At 37.4% G+C, this 26703-nt stretch overlaps 1 protein-coding gene across 1 annotated transcript in view; it reads left to right on the forward strand.

The window, feature by feature from the left end:
- LOC133644845 (beta-1,4-galactosyltransferase 1-like) overlaps positions 1 to 26703 on the forward strand; it is a 75645-nt gene that overhangs the window by 45998 nt on the left and 2944 nt on the right. The window contains exon 4 of the mRNA XM_062039589.1: positions 20016 to 20138. Within this exon, the coding sequence (XP_061895573.1) occupies positions 20016 to 20138 (123 nt within the window). The remainder of the gene's footprint in view (positions 1 to 20015; positions 20139 to 26703) is intronic.

The raw sequence follows: 26703 nt of genomic DNA on the forward strand, positions 1-26703 counted from the left end.
CTATTTCTCCACATGAGGAGGTGTGAACAAGTGATGACATAAATCAATAACATTGCATCTAATAGACCAGGGGTCACCAACCTTTTTGAAAGCAAGAGCTACTTCTTGGGTAGTGATTAATGTGAAGGGCTACCAGTTTGATACACACTTAAATAAATTGCCAGAAATAGCCAATTTGCTCAATTTACCTTTAACTCTATGTTATTATTAATAATTAATGATATTTACACTTAATTGAACGGTTTAAAAGAGGAGAAAACATGAAAAAAATGACAGTTATATTTTGAAACATAGTTTATCTTCAATTTCGACTCTTTAAAATTCAAAATTCAACCGAAAAAAAGAAGAGAAAACTTAAAAAAATAATTTATGGAACATCATTAGTAATTTTTCCTGATTAAGATTAATTTTAGAATTTTGATGACATGTTTTAAATAGGTTAAAATCCAATCTACACTTTTGTTAGAATATATAACAAATTGGACCAAATTATATTTCTAACAAAGACAAATCATTATTTCTTCTAGATTTTCCAGAACAAAAATTTTAAAAGAAATTCAAAAGACTTTGAAATAAGATTAAAATTTGATTCTACAGATTTTCTAGATTTGCCAGAATATTTTTTTTGAATTTTAATCATAATAAGTTTGAAGAAATATTTCACAAATATTCTTCGTCGAAAAAACAGAAGCTAAAATGAAGAATTAAATTTAAATGTATTTATTATTCTTTACAATAAAAATTAAAAAAATACTTGAACATTGATTTAAATTGTCAGGAAAGAAGAGGAAGGAATTTAAAAGGTAAAAAGGTATATGTGTTTAAAAATCCTAAAATCATTTTTAAGGTTGTATTCTTTTCTCTAAAATTGTCTTTCTGAAAGTTATAAGAAGCAAAGTAAAAAAAATAATGAATTTATTTAAACGAGTGAAGACCAAGTCTTTAAAATATTTTCTTGGATTTTCAAATTCTATTTGAGTTTTGTCTCTCTTAGAATTAAAAATGTCGGGCAAAGCGAGACCAGCTTGCTAGTAAATAAATACAATTTAAAAAATAAAGGCAGCTCACTGGTAAGTGCTGCTATTTGAGCTATTTTTAGAACAGGCCAGCGGGCTACTCATCTGGTCCTTACGGGCTACCTGGTGCCCGTGGGCACCGCGTTGGTGACCCCTGTAATACACAATGTCTCATTTGTGGTGACATCTATCAACATGAGGGTGGTCCCAAAAAGGAGGGATTTTTCACATTGACTGTGTGTCGCTTTTAAAAGTGCTCCCCCTCTGGTCAACATATGAAATAACAAGTGTGCGTACGAAATGTGAAGTGCTCCCCCTTTGGTCAACATATGAAATAACAAGTGTGTGTAAAAATTTGAAATGCTCCCCCTCAATATTTTCTCGTAAAATTATTACTAATTTATGTAAAATTATTACTATTTTACGTAAACTTATTGCAAAATGATGTAATGTAAAATTCTGCCTTTTATCACAACATTGCCAATTGTTTTGTTATTCTTGTTAAACAGTGAAATATTTTTAGTAAAATTATGACTTTTGTTATCATTTTGCAGAGTACAATTCCGATTATTATTATAATATTGCCAAAATGTTGAAGTTTTCTTGTAAAATTGTGACTTTTGTCGAGTAAAATTACGACTCTTTTCATAAAATTGCGACTGTTATTGAGTGAAATTCCAACTTTTATCATAACATTGCACAAATGTTCCGTTTTTCTTGTAAAATTTTGACTTGCGTTGAGTAAAATGGCGACTTTTATTATAATACTGCCAACTTTATAAGTTTTTCTTGTGAAATTGTGACCTTTTTCTTGTGAAATTCCAACTCATTTTTCACAACAAGCTTTTTTATATTTGATAGTATGTATATATTATTACTGTTGTAAATACACTTCTTTATATATCTAGAAAGGCTGGTCCTAAAGAGGGAGGCATTTTTCTCAGGTCTCAAGAAGGTAACAAATACAAGAGTGTGTGCATGTGTGTGTGTGTGTGTTCTTGTATTTCTACCCTTCTTGAGACATGAAGAAGGAAAAGTATCTTCCATATGAGGAGGTGTGAACAAGTGATGACATAAATCATGCTCCCAATAACATTGCCTCTAATAGACAGGGTGATTACATGACAATAATGAGGGTGGTCCCAAAAAGGAGGGATTTTTCACATTGACGGTGTGTCGCTTTTAAAAGTGCTCCCCCTCTGGTCAACATATGAAATAACAAGTGTGTGTGTAAGAAATGTGAAGTGCTTCCCCTCTGGTCAACATATGAAATAACAAGTGTGTGTAAGAAATTGAAATACGCCCCCTTTGGTCAACATTTATTTAAAAAAAATCTAATAAATATGTATATAGCATGTGTGTCAAACTCTGGCCCGCCGTGTAATTTCACTTGGCCCGTGAGGTGATATCAAATTAACACTAGAGCTGGCCCGCCGATCATATACAGTGGCGGTGCCGCGGCTAATTGTCATACTTGCCAAACCTCCCGGGAGACTCCCAAATTTCAGTGCCCCTCCCGAGAATTGTAACGTCCTCTTTTCATAGGTCCAACGATTACGGGCTCAGTTACATAAAATGTGCGGCTTTGGCACACACACACAAGTGAATGCAAGGCATACTTGATCTTCAGTGATACAGGTCACACTGAGGGTGGCCGTATAAACAACTTTAACACTGTTACAAATATGTGCCACACTGTGAATCCACACCAAACAAGAATGACAAACACATTTTGGGAGAACATCCGCACGTAACACAACATAAACACAACAGAACAAATACCCAGAACCCTTTGCAGCACTAAGTCTTCCGGGACGCTACAAGGTGTGTGTGTGTGTGTGTGTGTGTGTGTGTGTGTGTGTGTGGGGGGGGGGGGGCTTGGAGGTAGCGGGGGGTGTATATTGTAGCGCTCTCTCTGCTGGTGTAAACAACCTGTGACGTCACTCTACTTCCGGTACAGGCAAGGCTTTTTTTATCAGCGACCAAAAGTTGCGAACTTTATCGTCGATGTTCTCTACTAAATCCTTTCAGCAAAAATATGGCAATATCGCGAAATGATCAAGTATGACACATAGAATGGATCTGCTATCCCCGTTTAAATAAAAAAAATTCATTTCAGTAAAAAGTCCTGAATGGTTGGTTTATTCATTATTTTATTTTAAAATTTATTAGCCTGTGGAAAAAGTTAATGTTGATATTTACCTCAGAAGGCTGCAAATAGAAAAGAGGCATTCAATTTTTATTTAAATTGTATTTGATATGCCATTGATATTTTTTAATTATTATTATTATTATTTGAAACTCGATTTTGCATGTCACTATAAAGTTATATAAGCTTTGCTTGTTCAATATTCAATGCAAAACTTGTTTGGGTCCCTATTAAAACTTGTTTGGGTCCCTATTAAAACTTGTTTGGGTCCCCATTAAAAGGTTCATTTGTCCAACCTTGGCCCGCGGCTTTGTTCACTTTGACATTTTGGCCCACTCTGTATTTGAGTTTGACACCCCTAGTATATAGAGACATACTGTAATACATTGAAGTAAATAATGAAGGTTAAAAACCAATTACAAACAAAAACAAATTATAAAAATTAACTAAAAGCGTTTTTATATTTGCATAGTATGTATATATTTTTCATGTTGTAAATACACTTCTTTATATATCTAGAAAGGCTGGTCCTAAAGAGGGAGGCATTTTTCTCAGCTCTCAAATTGTGTGTGTGTGTGTGCGTGTGTGTGTGTGTGTGCGTGTGCGTGTGCGTGTGCGTGTGCGTGTGCGTGTGCGTGTGCGCGTGCGCGTGCGCGTGCGCGTGCGCGTGCGCGTGCGCGTGCGCGTGTGTGTGTGTGTGTGTGTGGGTGTGTGCGGAAGCGATGACAATGAGCGCTGTGAGGATGTGATGTGCTGTCAAGTTATCAACAAGTTCTGTTTGACACGCACGCACGCACACACATTCTCTTCCTGTTGCTCTGCAGGTTGTCAAGTAGGAAGTCAGGCCACTGAAACAGGAAGTAGTCCTCCCCAGTTCATACATGCATCCTGTCGCTCTGTAACCTCCAGTGACAAAACAGTTACACAAACGTTAACACAATTCCAAACAGTTAAAGAAACAATATTTACACAATTCCAAACAGTTAAAGAAACAATGTTAACACAATTCCAAACAGTTACACAAACAATATTAACACAATTCCAAGCAGTTACACAAACAATATTAACACAATTCCAAACAGTTACACAAACAATATTAACACAATTCCAAACAGTTACACAAACAATATTAACACAATTCCAAACAGTTACACAAACAATGTTAACACAATTCCAAACAGTTTAAGAAACAATTTTAACAAAAGTCCAAACAATTAAAGAAACAATATTAACACAATTTAAAACAATTAAAGAAACCATATTAACACAATTTAAAACAATAAAAGAAACAATATTAACACAATTTAAAACAATAAAAGAAACAATATTAACACAATTTAAAACCATAAAAGAAACAATATTAACACAATTTAAAACAATAAAAGAAACCATATTAACACAATTTAAAACAATAAAAGAAACAATATTAACAAAAGTCCAAACAATAAAAGAAACAATATTAACACAATTTAAAACAATAAAAGAAACAATATTAACACAATTTAAAACAATAAAAGAAACAATATTAACACAATTTAAAACCATAAAAGAAACAATATTAACACAATTTAAAACAATAAAAGAAACCATATTAACACAATTTAAAACAATAAAAGAAACAATATTAACACAATTTAAAACAATAAAAGAAACAATATTAACAAAAGTCCAAACAATAAAAGAAACAATATTAACACAATTTAAAACAATAAAAGAAACAATATTAACACAATTTAAAACAATTACACAAACAATATTAACACAATTTAAAACAATAAAAGAAACAATATTAACAAAAGTCCAAACAATAAAAGAAACAATATTAACACAATTTAAAACAATAAAAGAAACAATATTAACACAATTTAAAACAATAAAAGAAACAATATTAACAAAAGTCCAAACAATAAAAGAAACAATATTAACACAATTTAAAACAATAAAAGAAACAATATTAACACAATTTAAAACAATAAAAGAAACAATATTAACAAAAGTCCAAACAATAAAAGAAACAATATTAACACAATTTAAAACAATAAAAGAAACAATATTAACAAAAGTCCAAACAATAAAAGAAACAATATTAACACAATTCAAAACAATAAAAGAAACAATATTAACACAATTTAAAACAATAAAAGAAACAATATTAACACAATTTAAAACAAAAAAAGAAACAATATTAACACAATTTAAAACAATTACACAAACAATATTAACACAATTTAAAACAGTTACACAAACAATATTAACACAATTCCAAACAGTTAAAGAAACAATATTAACAAAAGTCCAAACAATTAGAGACAACAACATTCCACTCCAAGGTTGAGTCAAGCAGTGCTATTATTTTCTCTTCTTACTTCCTCATTCAGCTTCTCATTAGTGCTCCAACTACTCAATAAATATACTGCCAAGATGAGGTCTATTGCATGACAATAATATGGATTGTGGAGGCTGGATGATAACAAGATGAGGTCTATTGCATGACAATAATATGGATTGTGGAGGCTGGATGATAACAAGATGAGGTCTATTGCATGACAATAATATGGATTATGGAGGCTGGATGATAACAAGATGAGGTCTATTGCATGACAATAATATGGATTATGGAGGCTGGATGATAACAAGATGAGGTCTATTGCATGACAATAATATGGATTGTGGAGGCTGGATGATAACAAGATGAGGTCTATTGCATGACAATAATATGGATTATGGAGGCTGGATAATAACAAGATGAGGTCTATTGCATGACAATAATATGGATTATGGAGGCTGGATGATAACAAGATGAGGTCTATTGCATGACAATAATATGGATTATGGAGGCTGGATGATAACAAGATGAGGTCTATTGCATGACAATAATATGGATTATGGAGGCTGGATGATAACAAGATGAGGTTTATTGCATGACAATAATATGGATTATGGAGGCTGGATGATAACAAGATGAGGTCTATTGCCTAAAAATGATATGGATTATGGAGGCTGGATGATAACAAGATGAGGTCTATTGCATGACAATAATATGGATTATGGAGGCTGGATGATAACAAGATGAGGTCTATTGCATGACAATAATATGGATTATGGAGGCTGGATGATAACAAGATGAGGTTTATTGCATGACAATAATATGGATTATGGAGGCTGGATGGTAACAAGATGAGGTCTATTGCCTAAAAATGATATGGATTATGGAGGCTGGATGATAACAAGATGAGGTCTATTGCATGACAATAATATGGATTATGGAGGCTGGATGATAACAAGATGAGGTCTATTGCATGACAATAATATGGATTATGGAGGCTGGATGATAACAAGATGAGGTCTATTGCATGACAATAATATGGATTATGGAGGCTGGATGATAACAAGATGAGGTCTATTGCATGACAATAATATGGATTATGGAGGCTGGATGATAACAAGATGAGGTCTATTGCATGACAATAATATGGATTATGGAGGCTGGATGATAACAAGATGAGGTCTATTGCATGACAATAATATGGATTATGGAGGCTGGATGATAACAAGATGAGGTCTATTGCATGACAATAATATGGATTATGGAGGCTGGATGATAACAAATGTTTGCAGATAAACAAGATTATTGTCAAAATTAAGCAGTGATGTCATGATAATACATCCATCCATCTTCTTCCGCTTATCCGAGGTCGGGTCGCGGGGGCAGCAGCTTAAGCAGGGAAGCCCAGACTTCCCTCTCCCCAGCCACTTCGTCCAGCTCCTCCCGGGGGATCCCGAGGCGTTCCCAGGCCAGCCGGGAGACATAGTCTTCCCAACGTGTCCTGGGTCTTCCCCGTGGCCTCCTACCGGTCGGACGTGCCCTAAACACCTCCCTAGGGAGGCGTTCGGGTGGCATCCTGACCAGATGCCCGAACCACCTCACCTGGCTCCTCTCGATGTGGAGGAGCAGCGGCTCCACCCTGAGCTCCCCCCGGATGGCAGAGCCTCCCACCCCATCTCTAAGGGAGAGCCCCGCCACCCGGCGGAGGAAACTCACCTCGGCCGCTTGTACCCGTGATCTTGTCCTTTCGGTCATAACCCAAAGCTCATGACCATAGGTGAGGATGGGAACGTAGATCGACCGGTAAATTGAGAGCTTTGCCTTCCGGCTCAGCTCCTTCTTCACCACAACGGATCGATACAGCGTCCGCATTACTGAATACGCCGCACCGATCCGCCTGTCGATCTCACCATCCACTCTTCCCTCACTAGTGAACAAGACTCCGAGGTACTTGAACTCCTCCACTTGGGGCAGGGTCTCCTCCGCAACCCGGAGATGGCACTCCACCCTTTTCCGGGCGAGAACCATGGATTCGGACTTGGAGGTGCTGATTCTCATCCCAGTCGCTTCACACTCAGCTGCGAACCGATCCAGCGAGAGCTGGAGATCCTGGCCAGATGAAGCCATCAGGACCACATCATCTGCAAAAAGCAGAGACCTAATCCTGCAGCCACCAAACCAGATCCCCTCAACGCCCTGACTGCGCCTAGAAATTCTGTCCATAAAAGTTATGAACAGAATCGGTGACAAAGGGCAGCCTTGGCGGAGTCCAACCCTCACTGGAAACGTGTCCGACTTACTGCCGGCAATGCGGACCAAACTCTGGCACTGATCATACAGAGAGCGGACCGCCACAATCAGACAGTCCGATACCCCATACTCTCTGAGCACTCCCCACAGGACTTCCAGAGGGACACGGTCGAATGCCTTCTCCAAGTCCACAAAACACATGTAGACTGGTTGGGCAAACTCCCATGCACCCTCAAGGACCCTGCCGAGAGTATAGAGCTGGTCCACAGTTCCACGACCAGGACGAAAACCACACTGTTCCTCCTGAATCAGAGGTTCGACTATCCGGCGTAGCCTCCTCTCCAGTACACCTGACTAGACCTTACCGGGAAGGCTGAGGAGTGTGATCCCACGATAGTTAGAACACACCCTCCAGTTCCCCTTTTTAAAGAGAGGAACCACCACCCCGGTCTGCCAATCCAGAGGTACCGCCCCCGATGTCCATGCGATGCTGCAGAGTCTTGTCAACCAAGACAGCCCCACAGCATCCAGAGCCTTAAGGAACTCTGGGCGGATCTCATCCACCGCCTTGCCACCGAGGAGCTTTTTAACTACCTCAGCAACCTCAGCCCCAGAAATAGGAGAGCCCACCACAGATTCCCCAGGCACTACTTCCTCATAGGAAGACGTGTTGGTGGGATTGAGGAGGTCTTCGAAGTATTCCCTCCACCGATCCACAACATCCGCAGTCGAGGTCAGCAGAACACCATCCTCACCATACACGGTGTTGATAGTGCACTGCTTCCCCTTCCTGAGGCGGCGGATGGTGGTCCAGAATCGCTTCGAAGCCGTCCGGAAGTCGTTTTCCATGGCTTCCCCGAACTCCTCCCATGTCCGAGTTTTTGCCTCCGCGACCGCCGAAGCCGCACACCGCTTGGCCTATCGGTACCTGTCCGCTGCCTCAGGAGTCCTATGAGCCAAAAGAACCCGATAGGACTCCTTCTTCAGCTTGACGGCATCCCTCACCGCCGGTGTCCACCAACGGGTTCTAGGATTACCACCACGACAGGCACCAACTACCTTGCGGCCACAGCTCCAATCAGCCGACTCGACAATAGAGGTGCGGAACATGGTCCATTCGGACTCAATGTCCAGCACCTCCCTCGTGACATGTTCAAAGTTCTTCCGGAGGTGGGAATTGAAACTCTCTCTGACAGGAGACTCTGCCAGACGTTCCCAGCAAACCCTCACAATGCGTTTGGGCCTGCCAGGTTTGTCTGGCATCCTCCCCCACCATCGCAGCCAACTCACCACCAGGTGGTGATCGGTAGAAAGCTCCGCCCCTCTCTTCACCCGAGTGTCCAAAACATGAGGCCGCAAATCCGATGACACAACTACAAAGTTGATCATGGAACCGCGGCCTAGGGCGTCCTGGTGCCAAGTGCACATATGGACACCCTTATGTTTGAACATGGTGTTTGTTATGGACAATCTGTGACAGGCACAAAAGTCCAATAACAAAACACCGCTCGGTTCAGATCCGGGTGGCCATTCTTCCCAATCACGCCTCTCCAGGTTTCACTGTCGCTGCCAACATGAGCGTTGAAGTCCCCCAGTAGAACGAGGGAATCACCCGGGGGAACACTCTCAAGTACTCCCTCGAGTGAATCCAAAAAGGGTGGGTACTCTGAGCTGCGGTTTGGCGCGTAAGCGCAAACCACAGTCAGGACCCGTCCCCCCACCCGAAGGCGGAGGGAAGCTACCCTCTCGTCCACCGGGTTGAACTCCAACATGCAGGCTCTGAGTCGGGGGGCAACAAGAATTGCCACCCCAGCCCGTCGCCTCTCACTGCCGGCAACGCCAGAGTAGAAGAGAGTCCAGCCCCTCTCCAGAGAACTGGTTCCAGAGCCCTTGCTGTGCGTGGAAGTGAGTCCGACTATGTCTAGTCGGAACTTCTCCACCTCACGCACTAGCTCAGGCTCCTTCCCCCCCAGCGAGGTGACGTTCCACGTCCCAAGAGCTAGCTTCTGTAGCCGAGGATCGGACCGCCAAGTGCCCTGCCGCCCAGCTCACATTGCACCCGACCTCTATGACCCCTGCTATGGGTGGTGAGCCCGTTGGAGGGGGGACCCACGTTGCCTCTTCGGGCTGTGCCCCATGGGGCCCGGCCACCAGGCGCTCGCCATCGTGCCCCATGATAATAATTATTATTATGATAATACATAATAATACTAATAATAATCATGCAATAAACATGATAATACATAATAATAATACTAATAATAATCATGCAATAAACATGATAATACATAATAATACTAATAATAATCATGCAATAAACATGATAACACATAATAATAATACTAATAATCATCATGCAATAAACATGATAATACATAATAATAATACTAATAATAATCATGCAATAAACATGATAATACATAATAATAATACTAATAATAATCATGCAATAAACATGATAATACATAATAATAATACTAATAATAATCATGCAATAAACATGATAATACATAATAATACTAATAATAATCATGCAATAAACATGATAATACATAATAATAATAATAATAATAATAATCGTGCAATAAACATGATAATACATAATAATAATACTAATAATAATCATGCAATAAACAAGTATTTCTCCTGTAGTTTAACATTGTCATATTTAAGTTCAATTAAACAATCAGGCATGTGACATTTTTGCGAAAATTCAGAAATCCACATTTTTGAACATTAATTTTTGCGTCAAAATAGCAGTTTTGCATTCTTTTTTCTCAAAGTGTGCCGACATCCCAGAATAATCCAAGCAAATTCAACTCTTGTCATTATTTTGGCCGTATTGTTGAATGTGCTCAACAACTACTTACACTAATTGTATTTCCTTATTGCCTCAAGTAAATAATTACACAGGATTTTTTTTTTATTGAATATTCTTCCAGCTTCATAGAGCCATATTATTTTTATTTGACTGTTTAATTATGTTGATCTTTTTCCATTCTCATTTGTAAACGTTTTAGAATGTTGTTTGAATAAATGCAAATTGGGTGATGGCGTGTGCTTTATGTGACGTAGCGTGAGTTCAACTTGACACTGTGGAGTTTGCATCCTCCACTTTGTGCACACTTATGTTCAATAGTCACACTGCAGAAAGTCAGTGTTCAAAAACAAGAAAAAAAAATACAAAAATGAGGGGTATTTTATTTGAACTAAGCAAAATTATCTGCCAATAGAATAAGAAAATGTGGCTTGTCAAGACTTTCCAAAACAAGTAAAATTAGTTAATAATTAGTTAGATAATGGCACTAGTTAGCTAGTGCCATTATCTTGACATAATGATATGCGCTCGGCATCATGATTTTTTTTTTCATGCTTGAAGTAAGAAATGATGACTTTAAAAAAGTAGTTTTCTACTTGTGAGTGTTGATGACACAGCTTTGCAACACTTGATATTCTAGTTTCAAGCATGTTTTACTCAATATAGCTCATCAAATCTCAGCAACAAGCTGTAATATCTTACTGACATCATTTAGGAGCAAAACACTTAAAACAAGTAAAACACTCTAACATCAAATCTGCTTAGTGAGAACAATGATCTTATCAGACAGAAAATAAGCAAATATCACCCTTATTTGAGATATTTCATCTGACTTAGATTTCACTTTTTGCAGTGTGACGTCATGTGTTTATTTCACTTTAGTGAAGTGAAGTGAAGTGAATTACATTTATATAGCGCTTTTTCTCAAGTGACTCAAAGCGCTTTACATAGTGAAACCCAATATCTAAGTTACATTCAAACCAGTGTGGGTGGCACTGGGAGCAGGTGGGTAAAGTGTCTTGCCCAAGGACACAACGGCAGTGACTAGGATGGCGGAAGCGGGGATCGAACCTGCAACCCTCAAGTTGCTGGCACGGCCGCTCTACCAACCGAGCTATACCGCCCCACTTTAGATTGGGTATTGACCTTTTTAATGGGGAAGGACACTAATGTCTCTTGTTTTCATGTTAGAATTTAAGATAGCTTGCAAACTAACGCTAGTCGTCCATAATTGTATCAAAGTATGGTTATCATGCTTTTTCCATCATTGAATTTAGTAGGGTAATAGTAACTAGGGATGATGTTTGATAAGGAATTATCAAGTTCGAGTCTATTATCGAATCCTCTTATCGAACCGATTCCTTATCGATTCTCTTATGGAGTCCAGATAGGTTGTTGTATATGGAAAAAAACCACACAATATTTGGTTTAACAAAAGCTCACTTTTATTATATAAGAACAAAATAAAATCTAATAAATAAATAAATAAATATTGACTGTTACCCCCCTAAAAAAATAAAATAAAATAAATAAACATTGACTGTTGTTACCCAAAGTATATTAAGTGGGATTTTTCATAAAAACAAATATATACAGTAACACAAAAACAAGCTGTCTCTGTGATCACTATAGGTGTATAAATAATAATATAGTGTTAAATAAAATCAGTCCCTTGGGCACAAAACTGAAAATAATACAGCTCTCCAAAAAGTGCACTTCTGCTGCTATTTGACATAACTGTTTGTTATGATGCTTTGACATTTTTGCACTTTAAAGAAAGAAAGAAAATTCTATGAAGAGAAAAGTTGTTTGCAAGTGTGGTTACAATGCTAAAAAATGAAAAGTTAAAGCTAAAAAAATAATACACTTTATTGAGTTAACATTATTTCTTTATAGGGGGAAAGATGTGATGTTATGAGCTAGAGAATATAACAACTACACTACCCAGCATGCAACGGGAGTTACGAGCATGCGCGGTAGCCCCGAAAAGTGTTGTTGCATGTCGTCACCCGTGAAAGTAAACGTCAAGAACTCAGCCAGCACGCCTCGTCTGCATTATTTATAATTAGGCATTATTTATAATTAGACAGACAACACATATACAGTGTGAAAAACAAAAGTTAAAAAAGGGAGATGTGTTGTATATATATGTATGTGCTGCAGTGTTGTATATATATGTATGTGCTGCAGTGTTGTATATATATGTATGTGCTGCTTTTGCTTTAAGAAGGTTGCGACAGCTGCCGTAAAGGAGGTGCGGTGCTAGCCTGGTTGCTATGTTTCCGGTTGGTGGTAAAAGTGTTGGTCATGTGTTTTACCCTGCTCAAATCTCTCAGTAAAGTTATTCGATGGATTATAGCTTTTGTTTTGAACTTTATTACACCTTGGAGCGCTTTTTCCCGTCCATTGTTTTTCCTGCTTTCGCTATCTGCGCCTAATGACTGAGCTACGTGACGTCATTTCTTGTGATGTCACACGGAGCATTTCTGGTCGGGACGGGATTCGTTCTGAGGGATTCGAATAAAGAACCAACTCTTTTCTTTACTATAGTGGTCTCGATAACGGGTACCGGTTCTCAAAAAGGGATTCGAGTCCGAGGACTCTGTTATTTTCTTATCGAACAACCGGGAAAACCGGTTTCGAGTATCATCCCTAATAGTAACAGTGGGTGGTTATTAGGGGTGTAACGCTACACAAAAATGTCGGTTCGTTACGTACCTCGGTTTAGAGGTCACGGTTCGGTTCATTTTCGGTACAGTAAGAAAACAACAAAATATAAATTTTTTGGTTATTTATTTACCACATTTGTAAACAATGGCTTTATCCTTTTAACATTGGGAACACTATAATAATTCTGCCCACCTTAATCAACATTAAACTGCCTCAAGTTGTTGCTCACATTAAATACAATGACAAAACTTTTCTTCTACATATAAAAAGTGCAACATTAAACAGTTTCAAGTCAATTCCTCATGCTTAATTTATTACAGCATTTGATTTTTATTATGTAAATGTTATATTTTTATGATAGCAGGGATCCTGCCATTCAAAACTAGGCTGCTGCATTACTAATGATTCATGTAACTATAGCTGAAAAAATAGTACAATAGCAATAGGAGAGACTATTCATCCCTGAACACCATGGAGTTCATGTAGGCTTTATGATGCACTTACATTATTATATCAACTATCAGAGACAGAAACTCTTCATTTAACATAATGTCCTTTTTTGCTGCTTCAACACAGCTCAATCAACAAAGAAAAAGGCAAAGTGAAAGGTTTTATACACATGCTTCAGGTATATATTGCAGTAACATTCACAATAACAAGTAATATTTATTTATTTTGATCATTTTAAGTGGCGTATTAATTTCACAGACACATCACAAAGTTCGCTGCTCCTTTCAACAACAACAACAACAACAACACTCCTAATCATGGCAGACTTCATGAGACAACAAAGACTACTTTCCACACACGTATCTTTTTGAGCCTGAATATAAGGAGGACGATCTACAATTTTTAGAAGCTGTGTGCTTAACTGATGCAGCTTTAGTGAAGTAGCAGTAGTGCCAAGTGCTAAACAAGATATACAATCTATGAACATAATAAAACAATCACTTACCAGTGTTTCCCATAAACTGCCAAGATACCTGCGGTGGTGGGGGCGTGGCTATGGGCGTGGTCGTCATGACATCATCGAATAATTTGCATAATTTACTACAATGATATGATTTTCTCTAAAAAGGCTCAAAAAATGTATACTTACTAACTAATAATAACAGTTTTGTTTTAAACGTCCATCCATTCATTTTACAATATAATTACAACACTTTATGTACATATTTATATACAGACTTGAACAATAAGTTATTCACTGAAATATATTTATTAATTGTGGTTCTTACAAAAAATATATCTTATAAAATATAAAAGCTAAAATGTCTCTCAAAGCTCTGCCCCTTTAATTAGTGCTTACTAAATCATTTAACTTTAGCCTACCACTACAACCATATTATTTACCAGCAACATAAAGTGAAACAGAGGCAGAAGTGTCCTGCCACAGTCAGTAACAAATAAACAGAAAACAGTAGTGGTCAAATACAAATAAGGCAACAAGAGAAGTATCCTACACTTCTCTTTTGTAAAGTAAATGTGGACAGCCGATACGGGCATCTACATCAACTATATGATTTGCCTGACAAGCTGGACAGGACACAAAAAAAAATAAAAATATTTTATTTGTGGCGGACGTAATTCTTTCGTGGCGGGCCGCCACAAATAAATGAATGTGTGGGAAACACTGCTTACTGTACAATGTCTGCTCTCACTGGGATGTTTAATCATCTTGTTTACTTGAAGAGTTAATCATCATACTCACCCAGGTCAAAAACAAAAACAAAACCAGCATCATGTTTTTACAATATCACACTGACATGTTAGCATTTGAAGCAGCTAATGCTAGTCACGCTTGGTGTCATGTTTATGTCCAACACTAATATTTACTTGTCATTGTTACACTCTTAACACTCTGTGAGTAGTCTTTGCTCTCATCACAGCCTTTTGCATCCTTCTTATTAACTAACTAGGTATACTTATTGTCATATAATAGACTATCAACTAACTAGGTATACTTATCGTCACGTAATAGACTATCAACTAACTAGGTATACTTATTGTCATGTAATAGACTATCAACTAACTAGGTATACTTATTGTCATGTAATAGACTATCAACTAACTAGGTATACTTATCGTCATGTAATAGACTATCAACTAACTAGGTATACTTATTGTCATGTAATAGACTATCAACTAACTAGGTATACTTATTGTCATGTAATAGACTATCAACTAACTAGGTATACTTATTGTCATATAATAGACTATCAACTAACTAGGTATACTTATCGTCACGTAATAGACTATCAACTAACTAGGTAAACTTATTGTCATGTAATAGACTATCAACTAACTGGGTATACTTATTGTCATGTAATAGACTATCAACTAACTAGGTATACTTATCGTCATGTAATAGACTATCAACTAACTAGGTATACTTATTGTCATGTAATAGACTATCAACTAACTAGGTATACTTATCGTCATGTAATAGACTATCAACTAACTAGGTATACTTATCGTCATGTAATAGACTATCAGCTAACTAGGTATACTTATCGTCATGTAATAGACTATCAGCTAACTAGGTATACTTATCGTCATGTAATAGACTATCAACTAACTAGGTGTACTTATCGTCATGTAATAGACTATCAACTAACTAGGTATACTTATTGTCATGTAATAGACTATCAACTAACTAGGTATACTTATCGTCATGTAATAGACTATCAACTAACTAGGTATACTTATTGTCATGTAATAGACTATCAACTAACTAGGTATACTTATTGTCATGTAATAGACTATCAACTAACTAGGTATACTTATTGTCATGTAATAGACTATCAACTAACTAGGTATACTTATCGTCATGTGATAGACTATCAGCTAACTAGGTATACTTATCGTCATGTAATAGACTATCAGCTAACTAGGTATACTTATCGTCATGTAATAGACTATCAACTAACTAGGTATACTTATCGTCATGTAATAGACTATCAACTAACTAGGTATACTTATCGTCATGTAATAGACTATCAACTAACTAGGTATACTTATTGTCATGTAATAGACTATCAACTAACTAGGTATACTTATTGTCATGTAATAGACTATCAACTAACTAGGTATACTTATTGACATGTAATAGACTATCAACTAACTAGGTATACTTATCTTCATGTAATAGACTATCAGCTCACTAGGTATACTTATCGTCATGTAATAGACTATCAGCTAACTAGGTATACTTATCGTCATGTAATAGACTATCAACTAACTAGGTGTACTTATCGTCATGTAATAGACTATCAACTAACTAGGTATACTTATTGTCATGTAATAGACTATCAACTAACTAGGTATACTTATCGTCATGTAATAGACTATCAACTAACTAGGTATACTTATTGTCATGTAATAGACTATCAACTAACTAGGTATACTTATTGTCATGTAATAGACTATCAACTAACTAGGTATACTTATTGTCATGTAATAGACTATCAACTAACTAGGTATACTTATCGTCATGTGATAGACTATCAGCTAACTAGGTATACTTATCGTCATGTAATAGACTATCAGCTAACTAGGTATACTTATCGTCATGTAATAGACTATCAACTAACTAGGTATACTTATCGTCATGTAATAGACTATCAACTAACTAGGTATACTTATCGTCATGTAATAGACTATCAACTAACTAGGTATACTTATTGTCATGTAATAGACTATCAACTAACTAGGTATACTTATTGTCATATAATAGACTATCAACTAACTAGGTATACTTATTGTCATGTAATAGACTATCAACTAACTAGGTATACTTATCGTCATGTAATAGACTATCAACTAACTAGGTATACTTATCGTCATGTAATAGACTATCAACTAACTAGGTATACTTATTGTCATGTAATAGACTATCAACTAACTAGGTGTACTTATCGTCATGTAATAGACTATCAACTAACTAGGTATACTTATTGTCATGTAATAGACTATCAACTAACTAGGTATACTTATCGTCATGTAATAGACTATCAACTAACTAGGTATACTTATTGTCATGTAATAGACTATCACCTAACTAGGTATACTTATCGTCATGTAATAGACTATCAACTAACTAGGTATACTTATCGTCATGTAATAGACTATCAGCTAACTAGGTATACTTATCGTCATGTAATAGACTATCAGCTAACTAGGTATACTTATCGTCATGTAATAGACTATCAACTAACTAGGTATACTTATTGTCATGTAATAGACTATCAACTAACTAGGTATACTTATCGTCATGTAATAGACTATCAACTAACTAGGTATACTTATCGTCGTAATAGACTATCAACTAACTAGGTATACTTATCGTCATGTAATAGACAATCAACTAACTAGGTATACTTATCATCATGTAATAGACTATCAACTAACTAGGTATACTTATCGTCATGTAATAGACTATCAACTAACTAGGTATACTTATCGTCATGTAATAGACTATCAACTAACTAGGTATACTTATTGTCATGTAATAGACTATCAACTAACTAGGTATACTTATCGTCATGTAATAGACTATCAACTAACTAGGTATACTTATCGTCATGTAATAGACTATCAACTAACTAGGTATACTTATCGTCATGTAATAGACTATCAACTAACTAGGTATACTTATCATCATGTAATAGACTATCAACTAACTAGGTATACTTATCGTCATGTAATAGACTATCAACTAACTAGGTATACTTATCATCATGTAATAGACTATCAACTAACTAGGTATACTTATCGTCATGTAATAGACTATCAACTAACTAGGTATACTTATCGTCATGTAATAGACTATCAACTAACTAGGTATACTTATCGTCATGTAATAGACTATCAACTAACTAGGTATACTCATCGTCATGTAATAGACTATCAACTAACTAGGTATACTTATCGTCATGTAATAGACTATCAACTAACTAGGTATACTTATCGTCATGTAATAGACTATCAACTAACTAGGTATACTTATTGTCATGTAATAGACTATCAACTAACTAGGTATACTTATCGTCATGTAATAGACTATCAACTAACTAGGTATACTTATCGTCATGTAATAGACTATCAACTAACTAGGTATACTTATTGTCATGTAATAGACTATCAACTAACTAGGTATACTTATCGTCATGTAATAGACTATCAACTAACTAGGTATACTTATCGTCATGTAATAGACTATCAACTAACTAGGTATACTTATCGTCATGTAATAGACTATCAACTAACTAGGTATACTTATCGTCATGTAATAGACTATCAACTAACTAGGTATACTTATCGTCATGTAATGGACTATCAACTAACTAGGTATACTTATCGTCATGTAATAGACTATCAACTAACTAGGTATACTTATCGTCATGTAATAGACTATCAACTAACTAGGTATACTTATCGTCATGTAATGGACTATCAACTAACTAGGTATACTTATCGTCATGTAATAGACTATCAACTAACTAGGTATACTTATCGTCATGTAATAGACTATCAACTAACTAGGTATACTTATCGTCATGTAATAGACTATCAACTAACTAGGTATACTTATCGTCATGTAATGGACTATCAACTAACTAGGTATACTTATCGTCATGTAATAGACTATCAACTAACTAGGTATACTTATCGTCATGTAATGGACTATCAACTAACTAGGTATACTTATCGTCATGTAATAGACTATCAACTAACTAGGTATACTTATCGTCATGTAATGGACTATCAACTAACTAGGTATACTTATTGTCATGTAATAGACTATCAACTAACTAGGTATACTTATCGTCATGTAATGGACTATCAGCTAACTAGGTATACTTATTGTCATGTAATAGACTATCAACTAACTAGGTATACTTATTGTCATGTAATAGACTATCAACTAACTAGGTATACTTATTGTCATGTAATAGACTATCAACTAACTAGGTATACTTATCGTCATGTAATGGACTATCAACTAACTAGGTATACTTATCGTCATGTAATAGACTATCAACTAACTAGGTATACTTATCGTCATGTAATGGACTATCAACTAACTAGGTATACTTATTGTCATGTAATAGACTATCAACTAACTAGGTATACTTATCGTCATGTAATGGACTATCAACTAACTAGGTATACTTATTGTCATGTAATAGACTATCAACTAACTAGGTATACTTATCGTCATGTAATGGACTATCAGCTAACTAGGTATACTTATTGTCATGTAATAGACTATCAACTAACTAGGTATACTTATTGTCATGTAATAGACTATCAACTAACTAGGTATACTTATTGTCATGTAATAGACTATCAACTAACTAGGTATACTTATTGTCATGTAATAGACTATCAACTAACTAGGTATACTTATCGTCATGTAATAGACTATCAACTAACTAGGTATACTTATCGTCATGTAATAGACTATCAACTAACTAGGTATACTTATCGTCATGTAATAGACTATCAACTAACTAGGTATACTTATCGTCATGTAATAGACTATCAACTAACTAGGTATACTTATCGTCATGTAATAAAGCATCTTTGTTGAGTTTACTGACTGACTAGTTGCAGGATTGAAGTGAAGCAGAATGAGGAAGTTAAGACTCGAGAAACGTTGTTTCTTTCACTTTTTGTTGTTGTCGTTGTTTAGTGAAAGTGTTCATTGTTGTGTCTTCCTTCAACATGTCGTGTTTGATGCTGTGTGGAAGCACCACTTGCTGACAGTGCCCATGTGTGCAGGTTACCCTACAACCAGTACTTTGGGGGCGTGTCCTCCATGTCCAAACAACAGTTTCTCACCATCAACGGCTTCCCCAACAACTACTGGGGGTGGGGGGGTGAGGACGACGACATCTACAACAGGTTAGTACCGACTAGGCCAGGTATTTGGACCCGGGGGCCACTTTGAGGGAAAAACTGTGTCTGGGGGGCCAATATATACACATTTAGATGTACAGTATGTGTGTATAAATGATGTATACACATTTAGATGTACAGTATGTGTGTATAAATGATATATACATATTTAGATGTACAGTATGTGTGTATAAATGATATATACACATTTAGATGTACAGTATGTGTGTATAAATGATATATACACATTTAGATGTACAGTATGTGTGTATAAATGATATATACACATTTAGATGTACAGTATGTGTGTATAAATGATATATACACATTTAGCTGTACAGTATGTGTGTATAAATGATATATACACATTTAGATGTACAGTATGTGTGTATAAATGATATATACACATTTAGCTGTACAGTATGTGTGTATAAATGATGTATACACATTTAGCTGTACAGTATGTGTGTATAAATGATATATACACATTTAGATGTACAGTATGTGTGTATAAATGATGTATACACATTTAGCTGTACAGTATGTGTGTATAAATGATATATACACATTTAGATGTACAGTATGTGTGTATAAATGATATATACACATTTAAATGTACAGTATGTGTGTATAAATGATATATACACATTTAGATGTACAGTATGTGTGTATAAATGATATATACACATTTAGATGTACAGTATGTGTGTATAAATGATATATACACATTTAGATGTACAGTATGTGTGTATGAATGATATATACACATTTAGATGTACAGTATGTGTGTATAAATGATATATACACATTTAGATGTACAGTATGTGTGTATAAATGATATATACACATTTAGATGTACAGTATGTGTGTATAAATGATATTTACACATTTATCTGTACAGTATGTGTGTATAAATGATGTATACACATTTAGATGTACAGTATGTGTGTATAAATGATATATACACATTTAGCTGTACAGTATGTGTGTATGAATGATATATACACATTTAGATGTACAGTATGTGTGTATAAATGATATATACACATTTAGCTGTACAGTATGTGTGTATGAATGATATATACACATTTAGATGTACAGTATGTGTGTATAAATGATATATACACATTTAGCTGTACAGTATGTGTGTATAAATGATATATACACATTTAGCTGTACAGTATGATTTAGTTAGTGGTAAACTACAGTGATGTACTGTAGTTTACTTCTAAGTGTAAAGCCAGGACACGTTATTGGCCAGATGTGTCTACTGAGACGCTTCTACACTTGTTTGGCTAATGCTTGTTACATTTGCAGGCTAACAGCACAGCGACTGCTTGTATCACACATGATATCACACGCAAACACGCTGCAAGACTGCTTGTATCACACATGATATCACACGCAAACACGCTGCAAGACTGCTTGTATCACACATGATATCACACGCAAACACGCTGCAAGACTGCTTGTATCACACATGATATCACACACAAACACGCTGCAAGACTGCTTGTATCACACATGATATCACACACAAACACGCTGCAAGACTGCTTGTATCACACATGATATCACACGCAAACATGCTGCAAGACTGCTTGTATCACACATGATATCACACGCAAACATGCTGCAAGACTGCTTGTATCACACATGATATCACACGCTGCAAGACTGCTTTTATCACACATGATATCACACGCAAACACGCTGCAAGACTGCTTTTATCACACATGATATCACACGCTGCAAGACTGCTTGTATCACACATGATATCACACGCTGCAAGACTGCTTGTATCACACATGATATCACACGCAAACACGCTGCAAGACTGCTTTTATCACACATGATATCACACGCTGCAAGACTGCTTGTATCACACATGATATCACACGCTGCAAGACTGCTTGTATCACACATGATATCACACGCTGCAAGACTGCTTGTATCACACATGATATCACACGCTGCAAGACTGCTTGTATCACACATGATATCACACGCAAACACGCTGCAAGACTGCTTTTATCACACATGATATCACACGCTGCAAGACTGCTTGTATCACACATGATATCACACGCTGCAAGACTGCTTGTATCACACATGATATCACACGCAAACACGCTGCAAGACTGCTTTTATCACACATGATATCACACGCTGCAAGACTGCTTGTATCACACATGATATCACACGCTGCAAGACTGCTTGTATCACACATGATATCACACGCTGCAAGACTGCTTGTATCACACATGATATCACACGCAAACACGCTGCAAGACTGCTTTTATCACACATGATATCACACGCTGCAAGACTGCTTTTATCACACATGATATCACACGCTGCAAGACTGCTTGTATCACACATGATATCACACGCTGCAAGACTGCTTTTATCACACATGATATCACACGCTGCAAGACTGCTTGTATCACACATGATATCACACGCTGCAAGACTGCTTTTATCACACATGATATCACACGCTGCAAGACTGCTTTTATCACACATGATATCACACGCTGCAAGACTGCTTTTATCACATATGATAGCACACGCTGCAAGACTGCTTTTATCACACATGATATCACACGCTGCAATACTGCTTTTATCACACATGATATCACACGCTGCAAGACTGCTTTTATCACACATGATATCACACGCTGCAAGACTGCTTTTATCACACATGATATCACACGCTGCAAGACTGCTTTTATCACACATGATATCACACGCAAACACGCTGCAAGACTGCTTTTATCACACATGATATCACATGCTGCAAGACTGCTTGTATCACACATGATATCACACGCAAACATGCTGCAAGACTGCTTTTATCACACATGATATCACACGTAAACACGCTGCAAGACTGCTTGTATCACACATGATATCACACGCAAACACGCTTTTATCACACATGATATCACAGGCTGCAAGACTGCTTGTATCACACATGATATCACACGCTGCAAGACTGCTTTTATCACACATGATATCACACGCTGCAAGACTGCTTTTATCACACATGATATCACACGCTGCAAGACTGCTTTTATCACACATGATATCACACGCTGCAAGACTGCTTTTATCACACATGATATCACACGCTGCAAGACTGCTTTTATCACACATGATATCACACGCAAACACGCTGCAAGACTGCTTTATCACACATGATATCACATGCTGCAAGACTGCTTGTATCACACATGATATCACACGCAAACATGCTGCAAGACTGCTTTTATCACACATGATATCACACGTAAACACACTGCAAGACTGCTTGTATCACACATGATATCACACGCAAACACGCTGCAAGACTGCTTTTATCACACATGATATCACATGCTGCAAGACTGCTTGTATCACACATGATATCACACGCAAACATGCTGCAAGACTGCTTTTATCACACATGATATCACACGTAAACACGCTGCAAGACTGCTTTTATCACACATGATATCACACGCAAACACGCGGCAAGACTGCTTGTATCACACATGATATTGCACACAAGTAGACACGCTGCAAGACTGCTTGTATCACACATGATATCACACGCAAACACGCTGCAAGACTGCTTTTATCACACATGATATCACACGCAAACACGCGGCAAGACTGCTTTTATCAAACATGATATCACACGCTAACACGCTGCAAGACTGCTTGTATCACACATGATATCACACACAAACACGCTGCAAGACTGCTTGTATCACACATGATATCACACACAAACACGCTGCAAGACTGCTTGTATCACACATGATATCGCACGCAAACACACTGCAAGACTGCTTGTATCACACATGATATCACACGCTGCAAGACTGCTTGTATCACACATATCATCACACGCTGCAAGACTGCTTTTATCACACATGATATCACACACAAACACGCTGCAAGACTGCTTGTATCACACATGATATCGCACGCAAACACGCTGCAAGACTGCTTGTATCACACATATCACTCGCTGCAAGACTGCTTGTATCACACATATCATCACACGCTGCAAGACTGCTTTTATCACACATGATATCACACGCAAAAACGCTGCAAGACTGCTTTTATCACACATGATATCACACGCAAACACGCGGCAAGACTGCTTTTATCACACATGATATCACACGCAAACACGCTGCAAGACTGCTTTTATCACACATGATATCACATGCTGCAAGACTGCTTGTATCACACATGATATCACACGCAAACACGCGGCAAGACTGCTTGTATCACACATGATATTGCACACAAGTAGACACGCTGCAAGACTGCTTGTATTACACATGATATCACACGCAAACACGCTTCAAGACTGCTTTTATCACACATGATATCACACGCAAACACGCGGCAAGACTGCTTTTATCACACTGATATCACACGCTAACACGCTGCAAGACTGCTTGTATCACACATGATATCACACACAAACACGCTGCAAGACTGCTTGTATCACACATGATATCACACACAAACACGCTGCAAGACTGCTTGTATCACACATGATATCGCACGCAAACACGCTGCAAGACTGCTTGTATCACACATGATATCACACGCTGCAAGACTGCTTGTATCACACATATCATCACACGCTGCAAGACTGCTTGTATCACACATATCATCACACGCTGCAAGACTGCTTTTATCACACATGATATCACACGCAAACACGCTGCAAGACTGCTTTTATCACACATGATATCACACGCAAACACGCGGCAAGACTGCTTTTATCACACATGATATCACACACAAACACGCTGCAAGACTGCTTGTATCACACATGATATCACACATTAACACGCTGCAAGACTGCTTGTATCACACATGATATCACACACAAACACGCTGCAAGACTGCTTGTATCACACATGATATCACACGCAAACACGCTGCAAGACTGCTTGTATCACACATGATATCACACACAAACACGCTGCAAGACTGCTTGTATCACACATGATATCACACGCAAACACGCTGCAAGACTGCTTTTATCACACATGATATCACACGCAAACACGCAGCAAGACTGCTTGTATCACACATGATATCACACACAAACACGCTGCAAGACTGCTTGTATCACACATGATATCACACACAAACACGCTGCAAGACTGCTTGTATCACACATGATATCGCACGCAAACACGCTGCAAGACTGCTTGTATCACACATGATATCACACGCTGCAAGACTGCTTGTATCACACATATCATCACACGCTGCAAGACTGCTTGTATCACACATATCATCACACGCTGCAAGACTGCTTTTATCACACATGATATCACACGCAAACACGCTGCAAGACTGCTTTTATCACACATGATATCACACGCAAACACGCGGCAAGACTGCTTTTATCACACATGATATCACACGCAAACACGCTGCAAGACTGCTTTTATCACACATGATATCACACGCAAACACGCGGCAAGACTGCTTTTATCACACATGATATCACACGCAAACACGCTGCAAGACTGCTTTTATCACACATGATATCACACACAAACACGCTGCAAGACTGCTTGTATCACACATGATATCACACATTAACACGCTGCAAGACTGCTTGTATCACACATGATATCACACACAAACACGCTGCAAGACTGCTTGTATCACACATGATATCACACGCAAACACGCTGCAAAACTGCTTGTATCACACATGATATCACACACAAACACGCTGCAAGACTGCTTGTATCACACATGATATCACACACAAACACGCTGCAAGACTGCTTGTATCACACATGATATCGCACGCAAACACGCTGCAAGACTGCTTGTATCACACATGATATCACACGCTGCAAGACTGCTTGTATCACACATATCATCACACGCTGCAAGACTGCTTTTATCACACATGATATCACACACAAACACGCTGCAAGACTGCTTGTATCACACATGATATCACACGCTGCAAGACTGCTTTTATCACACATGATATCACACACAAACACGCTGCAAGACTGCTTGTATCACACATGATATCACACGCTGCAAGACTGCTTGTATCACACATATCATCACACGCTGCAAGACTGCTTTTATCACACATGATATCACACACAAACATGCTGCAAGACTGCTTGTATCACACATGATATCACACGCTGCAAGACTGCTTGTATCACACATATCATCACATGCTGCAAGACTGCTTTTATCACACATGATATCACACACAAACACGCTGCAAGACTGCTTGTATCACACATGATATCACACGCTGCAAGACTGCTTTTATCACACATATCATCACACGCTGCAAGACTGCTTGTATCACACATGATATCACACGCAAACACGCGGCAAGACTGCTTTTATCACACATGATATCACACGCAAACACGCTGCAAGACTGCTTGTATCACACATGATATCACACACAAACACGCTGCAAGACTGCTTGTATCACACATGATATCACACACTAACACGCTGCAAGACTGCTTGTATCACACATGATATCGCACGCAAACACGCT

Source organism: Entelurus aequoreus, linkage group LG28 (assembly GCF_033978785.1).
Source record: "Entelurus aequoreus isolate RoL-2023_Sb linkage group LG28, RoL_Eaeq_v1.1, whole genome shotgun sequence".
Taxonomy (NCBI): domain Eukaryota; kingdom Metazoa; phylum Chordata; class Actinopteri; order Syngnathiformes; family Syngnathidae; genus Entelurus; species Entelurus aequoreus.